Source organism: Vombatus ursinus, unplaced genomic scaffold (assembly GCF_900497805.2).
Source record: "Vombatus ursinus unplaced genomic scaffold, bare-nosed wombat genome assembly UNPS02015398.1, whole genome shotgun sequence".
NCBI classification, from domain to species: Eukaryota; Metazoa; Chordata; class Mammalia; order Diprotodontia; family Vombatidae; genus Vombatus; species Vombatus ursinus.
This window is the reverse complement of record NW_020955176.1, coordinates 316,188-324,408: the sequence shown is the minus strand read 5'-3', so window position 1 is coordinate 324,408 and position 8,221 is coordinate 316,188. Positions and strand designations below refer to the sequence as shown.

Below are 8,221 nucleotides of genomic sequence, written 5' to 3'. Positions count from 1 at the left end.
GAAGGTAGTACAGAAAGGACACAGACTATAAGGAAGACTGTGATCTGGCACAGGAGAAATGTTCCTCAAGGAGAGGATGACTATAGAACTTTCAGTCTCCAGCTTTTCTCCCTCTGGGACACCAAGAACCAATGACTCACATTTATGTCCCTAGGGATATTTGTCTATCCCAGGCGACAGAGAGAATTATTTGCTAGAATGATTAGAATATTGCCGGTTAAGGCTTTGTTATGGATAGAATTGAAGGTGGGGTAAGGAGCACTGGCCGTGGTTCATTTATTTTTTTAATAATTTGCATGAAAACCAGTATTTCTTCTGCCACCCCTGTGTAGATATTTCCAAGGAGGAACACTTTACCCCCTTGTTGCTAATCATTCTTCCAGGTCAATGGGGAGGCATGAGGCCCAGGTCAAAGGGCAGCAGTCTCCCCTAACAGAGTGGTAAGCAGATTCTTATTGTGGTAGCAAGGGCTATCAGTGATTGTCTCTCACCAACTTTCTCCCCACTTCCCTCAGTACTGGGTTGATGAGTTTCTCAAATGGAATCCTGAAGATTTTGACAATATCACCCAGCTGTCTATCCCCACTGACTACATCTGGGTCCCCGACATCCTTATCAATGAATTGTAAGTTTTGGCCATAAGGGCTTGTGTATGGGGACTGGGTACAGAATAGGACACTAGTTTCTATTGACTTTGTCTATAGATCCCAAGACAATTTGCCATTCCAACTCTGCCCTTGACCAATTTGTTATATAATTAATGTTAGTCTTCCATAGCCCCATGTACCCTTTTTGTAGCAATTATTCCATCTTTCAACTCATTCTTCCCACCCCAACCCACCCACTCCAGATATTCTATACCAAATTTAGGCCTAGAAACCTTCTTGGCAGAGAGAAAAATAGTTTCCTTTAGATGTATCAATGAATGTTTCCTTGTCTAAAAGTATCAGTGTTTTAAGAGGATGGGAGTTGGGGAGAGTTTTAACTCAAAGGAGTGATTCTGCAAAGGTAGAATTTCAGGTACCTGGGTGGGGCAGAAGCGTTGTACCAAGTGTTGGCCCATTCTTGTGCCTTTCAAATCACCCTAGTACTTTCTTCAGGTAAGACAAACATAGCTAGCCATCTGTCCAGCTCCATTCTTAGTTCTCAACGTGGTCATCTTAACCCAGGCTGCCTTGGGAGTGGCTACCTAGAATTCTAGGGAAAAAAAAACAACTCTGAGGGAGATGTGAAACACAGAATAGTGTTTTGTTTTGTTTTTAATTGGAAGACTCTTCTCCAGGAGAGAAAGAAAAGAAGGCAATTATTCCACATCATCCTGCTCCTCCCCCCATTCCTCAGTAGATGAGGCTGCAATGTCCCTGCGTATTTTTTTCCAACCTTTCTCTCTAGACATTTAGAAGTATAAAGCTGGATGTGGAGAGTTCAGAAGCCCAAGTTTTTGATCCTTCCTTTCTATTCCCAAGGGAAAAAATGGGCAATCTAGAATAATACAGATCCTGTTCTGGTGGTAGGGGTGGGGCTTTCTTAACTCTTTTTATTTTTTGATCATTGATTTCTCCAGCTCTTCTCTAGGGTTATTTTTTCCCATTTCACAGGAGAGGGAAAGGGAAGCCCTAGGGAGCCTGGGCAGAGCTGGTGTTAGGACTGGACTTGGACGTTCTGGACACACCCACTTACATACACTGCCCTCTGGCCGTGAAGCTGGTGATAGTAGATGCTAGGCTCTGAATCACTGTGGGGCTGGGGTGGAAGTCACTGGGAATGAATGAGTAGCTGAGGACTCACCTTAAAGGAAAGTCTCTCCTATACATTACACCAAGGACTGGAAGGTCACTTTGGGCAATGAGGCATTCTGCCCGCCCAGATTGGCCTATAACAAGTAAGAGTAGAACATTTAAGGACAATGTCTTTAATTGCTCTGGAAACAGCAGAAAGAATACCAAGAGTGTAGATAAAAGGTGGGGAAATAGGCCAGCCAAGATTTCTCAGACTACCCCACCACTTCCTAGATCCCTTTTCTCTCCATACTCTCTGAAAGTCATCAGAGTAGGTATTCTGGGTTGTCTGTGGAGTAATCTCTCCCCTTCAAACACTAACTCTTCTCTTCTGGGCAGTGTGGATGTAGGAAAGTCCCCAAACATCCCCTATGTGTATGTTCGGCACCAGGGTGAGGTCCAGAACTACAAGCCCATCCAGGTAGTGACCGCATGCAGCCTGGACATCTACAACTTTCCCTTCGATGTGCAAAACTGCTCACTGACTTTCACCAGTTGGCTTCACACAAGTGAGTATGTTGGGGTGAGATTGGGGCCAAGGGCCAAGGTGGACTGGTCAGACAGAAGTCACAAAGAGAAGACACAGGGATCTGTTTGCCTTCTTTGATGTACCCCAAATAATATGACCCCACCATTCATAATAGATTGAGCATCTTTCAAATTTCTAACCCTGCCTTACAGAAAGGTATATTGCCCAGGTGCTTGAGACCCTAATGCTAGGTATCTTTCTAGCAGTGAAGAATGTTGACTTTGTTATTTTCCTTTCTGTAAAGTACTGAAAGAGGAGACTGGTGGGGTGGGGAAGATCACTAACATAGACTCTCACGGACTGGTACTTAATACCTGACTATAAGGTCAGTTTGTCCCTCTATATAACATGTTTTGCCCAAAGTCAGTTAGTCAGTCAGCTAACATTAAGCTCCTACTATGTGTGAGGCACTGTGCTAAATTCTGGGGATACGAAGAAATGTAAAAGACTGTCCCTGCTTTTAAGGCAGTCTAATGGGAGAGGTGACATGGAAAGAACTGGACAAACAAGACATAAACAGATTAAGTTGGAGATATTCAATGGAGGCAAGGCATTAGCATTAAAGAGGATCAGGAAGGGTTTCTTCCAAAACATAGGACTTTAGTTGAGATTTGAAGGAAGCCAGGGAATCTAGGAGGCAGAGATAAGGAGGGAAAGAGTCTTTATCATTGAAGGTTTGTGTTTAGCTAAAGTGTACTTTTCCTTCTTTTCTTCTTGTTTGAGTTACTTTCCCCAAATAAGGGGCCAAGGTAATGAGACTTTGTTCAGTATTTAAGAGCATAAAGAAAACAGTGGCACAAAGTAGGCACTTAACAAATGTTTGTTGATTGATAGAGTTAAACCTAAGCATCTCAATTACAGATTTGACTGGACTGTTGATGGGATTGATGATGAAAAACATCATGGATTATGTCTTTTTTTGGGGTGATACAAATTGGAGTTAAGTGACTTGCCCAGAGTCACACAGCTAGTGAGTGTTATGTGTCTGAGGGGGGATTTGAACCATGGATTATGTCTTGAGAGAAGTTGGGAGAAGGAACAGACCACCCCACCATCATCCTCCTTTGTCCAGTCAACCCCCTCCCTCCTTTTCTTATTCCTGCTCTGTAGTCCGGGACATCAACATTTCCCTATGGCGGTTACCAGAAAAGGTGAAGCTTGATAAGAGCGTCTTCATGAACCAGGGAGAGTGGGAGCTTCTGTATGTGCTGACCCAGTTTCGGGAGTTTAGTGTTGAAAGCAGTGAAAGCTATGCAGAGATGAAGTTCTATGTGAGTAGGGCAAAGGTTGGGTGGGCAAAACCCTGGCACAACACACCCCTTAAGGAAAGAGGCTCATCTTCACAACTTCAGTGCTTCAGGAAGACACAAAGGGATCAAAAGTTAGTTTAAGTTTCAGGCATGGTATGACCACTCCCCAAAAGCTCCATAAAGCTCTCTAGATAGCCTCAAAAAATGCAAAGAAGTGGGCAGGAATGTCCCACTAGATGAGGAGGCAGATTGCAATAATGGTTTGACCAAACCATTTTTTTTTTGCTGAGTGGGCTTCCAAAAATGATTTAACAATCTTTCTGATTGATTCTCTGCTTTTCTCCCATGTCCATCTCCAAATTCTAATGAAATCTTGCAAATAGCAACTGGTCTATACCCACAGACAATTCAATCTGCCCATTTTTCTTTCTGTGAAATCTGTTAGTCCGAGGAGACAAGGGGTAGGTTGTATTTATCACCATGCAAGACTAGACTAATGGGAATCCAGGGCCTCGTCCGTCCCTGGCTTCCACCAGACACCCTTCCCTGCTCCCAGGTGGTCATCCGTCGTCGGCCCCTTTTCTACACTGTCAGCCTGCTGTTGCCCAGCATTTTCCTCATGGTCATGGACATCATAGGCTTCTACCTGCCACCAGACAGTGGTGAAAGGGTCTCCTTCAAGATCACTCTCCTCTTGGGCTACTCTGTCTTCCTTATCATCGTATCTGATACACTTCCAGCCACAGCTATTGGTACCCCACTTATTGGTATGACCCACTGCCTGTTATTGGTGGGAAATGGGAGGAGAGAAAGGGCTCAGTCTAGTAGAGATGACTGCCCATGACCTCATGTATTTCTTCTCTTCCCTACCCCAAACCTTCTGGGGGTTGCCCAGGCATCTATTTTGTGGTGTGCATGGCCCTGCTGGTGATCAGCCTGACTGAGACCATCCTCATTGTACGGTTGGTGCACAGGCAAGAACTCCAACCTCCAGTGCCTGCCTGGCTTCGGCACTTGGTGCTTGATCGAGCTGCAGTTCTTCTTTGCCTCCAGGATCAGCCATATCATAGTTCCTCAGCTCTCCAAAGACCCACAGTTCCCTCCCATCCCACTGAGAATGACACATGCTCAGGTAAGGAACTGGAGATGATGTAAAGCTCAGAATCTCTCCCCTCATATCCTTATTCTGATTTATATGAGAAAGGGCACATCTTTTTTTTTTGTCTGAGTCAGAGCTAGTATTATCCAAAGACAGAAAACAGAATAGGATGGCCTCTGGAGGGTCTAACATGCCAAGGAGCCCCATAGCAAGGCTTCAGATTTGGATTTTTGGCTCACCATGCCCTCAAATTAATGAGGAAGAGACAGACTATAGGCTGAAGGCATATATTTGGGTCCTCTGTCCTTTGTTGGACCCCACATACCTGGGTTATAGAGAGAGATGTGAGGGATACCCCATAGGATTAGGCACCAAAGGACCTGGGGTTTCATTAGGTGTGGCCACTCTATCAGACCATTCTTCTATATGGCCCAAAGGGATTTGCACAAATACATTTTACACAAGTGTATTTTATTTGTATTTACACAAATGTATTTACACAAATACAGTCCCATTACAACTAGGGACTGTCATTGGCAACTAAGCCATAGCCTGATCACTTTTGCAATGATGATAAGAAGCTATCATTTCTAGAGCCACCTTACTCCAAAGAGATCAAAGATCTTCTTCCCTTGGGTTCCAACAACTCTGAGAGATAAGGGGGGGGCAGATGTGCCCCCACTTAAATGATGAAGAAACTGAGGCTTGGAGAGGATCTATGCCTTGCCCAAGACCAGAGAGTGAGTCATTAGTGTGTCTGGGACAGAAACTCTGGTTTCCTGACTCCTAATCCCTTTCTGGGTGGGAAATTTATGTCAATGAAGCAAGATTTTGGCCAGCTTGAATTCTCCCTCATCATCTAACTGTAAATTAGTCCTGCTGCCTTCACACTGAGTCTTTCTGTTCCCCTGCTGATAAACAGCCTTCCTGTAGGCTTTTCAGTCCCAGGTAGTGAAGTTGAGTAAGCATTGGACAAGGAATCAGGAAATCTGGGTCCTAGTCATAGCTATATCACTAATTTGCTATGTGAATTTGGGCAAATCTAACCTTTTTGAGATTAGATTTCCTTATAGGACTAATAAGGTCTTCCAGACCACTTAACAAGATTATTTTGAGAATCAAATGGGGTGATATGTGTGAAATCATGTTGAAGAATACAAAATACTATACAAATGTAAGGATTTGGTATAGTCATCAGACCATTTTTGCTCTGTTCTTCCTCCAACCCCAATTCTCTATCTCTTTTTCAGCCACAATAAACCACTGCAGCAGGTTGGGAGGGCTTCAGGACTTGGAGAAGAACACATCAGAGAGGGGAAACCATTCTCCACCACCCCAGGAGAACTCCTTGGTAGTACATGGGCTACTTCAGGAATTGGCAACCATCCGGCATTTCCTGGAGAAGCAGGATGAGTGCCGGGATATTGCCCGGGACTGGCTACGGGTGGGCTCTGTGCTGGATGTGCTGCTGTTCAGAATCTACTTGTTGGCAGTGCTGACTTATAGCATTACATTGGGGACTCTGTGGTCCATCTGGCAGTATGCATGAGTTGAGCCAGACCTAGAATGGAAAGTGGGGATGGAAGGAGAGTTATTCCTGAGTCCAACAGACTCCAGGACATATTCAACATAAATATATTTCCATTCTCAGCTTTCTCAGTTATTCAGGGTGGGATTTCTTTGGATGACTTAGACAACAATGCAACATAAATTTGTTCATCATCTAACAGGAAAGTGGACCATAGCAGCTGTTATCTTGAAATCAATTAAGGTAGGCACTGCCATTTGAGGATCCCTAGATTATGACCTTCTTCAGCACAAGGTTACTATGCTAGAATGTCATCATAACTAGTACTGTTATTGGTTAACAAGTGGAACACCCAAGCTTTCTATGTTATATTAAGAGATTACTACATGTTATTTCCTATATACACATGAGCCATGATTTGACCTACAGTATAAAAGAAAACATTGAGCAAATCCTATAAATTCTCCGAGCTTCAGTTTCCATATCTGTAAAACAAAGAATTTAGATTAGGTGGTCCCTATGGTCCCTTCCACCTTTAATATTCTACGATTTCTATCCCCTGAGCAAGGCATTGTGCTAAGCACTGGAAATACAAAGATTAAATAAAACCCAGTACCTGCCTCAAGAAGCTTACAACTCAAGATACTACCAATTCCCTATTATCTAAGGGCTAATGTGATCCAGTGTATGGATTATCCAAGGTCCTGCTCTCTCTTCCTTCTCACCTTGTGGCCACTTCACTGAACATAAATGCCTTCATCAGAAGGGAGAGGAGAAATAAAAGGAAATAAAGCACAAACCTGTCTGTTTGACTCTTTTTCAGCTGCTCTGGTGAAAAGCTGAGTGGCTTTAGAGCTACTAGCTGAAATGAGGTTTGGGGATTATCTGTGGTATTCAATCATCTAGGTCTTTCTGTTGGCCTCAGGGAATTGAGAGCTGACCATATAGTAGTTTTGTGTGATAAGGAGTAAGGTTGTTGATAAATATCAGGTCCATGAACTTTGACTACTGGAGGGAGAGGTGTTGGGCTCTACTTTATGACTTGTCTTAAATAGAGTTCCCTGGCATGGTTCTGAGGTGGGGGGAAACCAGATTCCCATTGGAGTTATGGGCTTCCCATTGGAAACCAGATTTTCCATTTTGATTCCCATTGGAGTTATGGGCTGCTGTGGATATCTTCCATCCACTCCTATTTCAATCTGTAAGATGCCAACACTCACGGTCGGTGTGGTCCTAGAAAAAGCTTCCAAAATGACATCAGCACCATGGATAGCACCACAGGGCTGCTGTTTGGGAAACAGGGAGAGATTGTATAGGAATTTAAGTAGAAAGTTTTCTATTTCCTAGCTCTTGAGAATGCCACATAGAGGCAAGCCTGGACTGACTTGATCTTTGATCTGACCCATCAAATCTGATACACATTCAAACTTTTTAAAGGCTATTTTCAGGCTAAGCCAGGAAAAACCTAAACATTACCCGTGTGTACTATCTACAATAAACCAGCAAAGCCTGAGATTGGTTAATTGATACCTGCCTCTGTTTCCCTTGTTGAGTCTGTCCCAATGGGAAACCTTGAAATTCTACCTCATTCCTCTCCAGGGTTTCTTACTAAGACATAGATGGAGTAACGATGATTGAGAAGAGTGGGTGGGTTAGAAGAGTTGTTCTATACACTGGAAGGTTGCAGAGTAGAGGACCCACAGAGTAGATGTGGCCCAGAGCACTGAACCTGGAGTCAGGAAGACCTGAATTCAAAAACTAGCCTGAGACACTAGTGTACGACCCTGGGCAAATCTCTTAACCTCTATCTGCCTCTTTCCTCAAATGTAAAATGCAGATAAAATTAGCCCTTATGTCCCACAGTTAATGAGAGGAGCAAATGAAATAATATTTGTAAAGTGCTTAGCACAATGGCAGGTATGTAACTGGTGCTTAATAAATGTTTCCCTTCCCACAAGCCACATCAATGCATGTCTTCTACTATCTCTTTACACCATCCCTAAGTTTTAATAATATCTCCAGCTACATTCAATTCCG

At 43.5% G+C, this 8,221-nt stretch overlaps 1 protein-coding gene across 1 annotated transcript in view; it reads left to right on the top strand.

Annotated features, from left to right (window-relative positions):
* HTR3A (5-hydroxytryptamine receptor 3A) overlaps positions 1 to 6,541 on the top strand; it is a 12,023-nt gene extending 5,482 nt beyond the window's left edge. Inside the window, exons 4-9 of the mRNA XM_027847359.1 lie at positions 516 to 625; positions 2,118 to 2,287; positions 3,418 to 3,578; positions 4,114 to 4,324; positions 4,453 to 4,689; positions 5,907 to 6,541. Of these exons, the coding sequence (XP_027703160.1) occupies positions 516 to 625; positions 2,118 to 2,287; positions 3,418 to 3,578; positions 4,114 to 4,324; positions 4,453 to 4,689; positions 5,907 to 6,205 (1,188 nt within the window). The 3' untranslated portion in view covers positions 6,206 to 6,541. The remainder of the gene's footprint in view (positions 1 to 515; positions 626 to 2,117; positions 2,288 to 3,417; positions 3,579 to 4,113; positions 4,325 to 4,452; positions 4,690 to 5,906) is intronic.
* Positions 6,542 to 8,221: the final 1,680 nt, after the last annotated feature.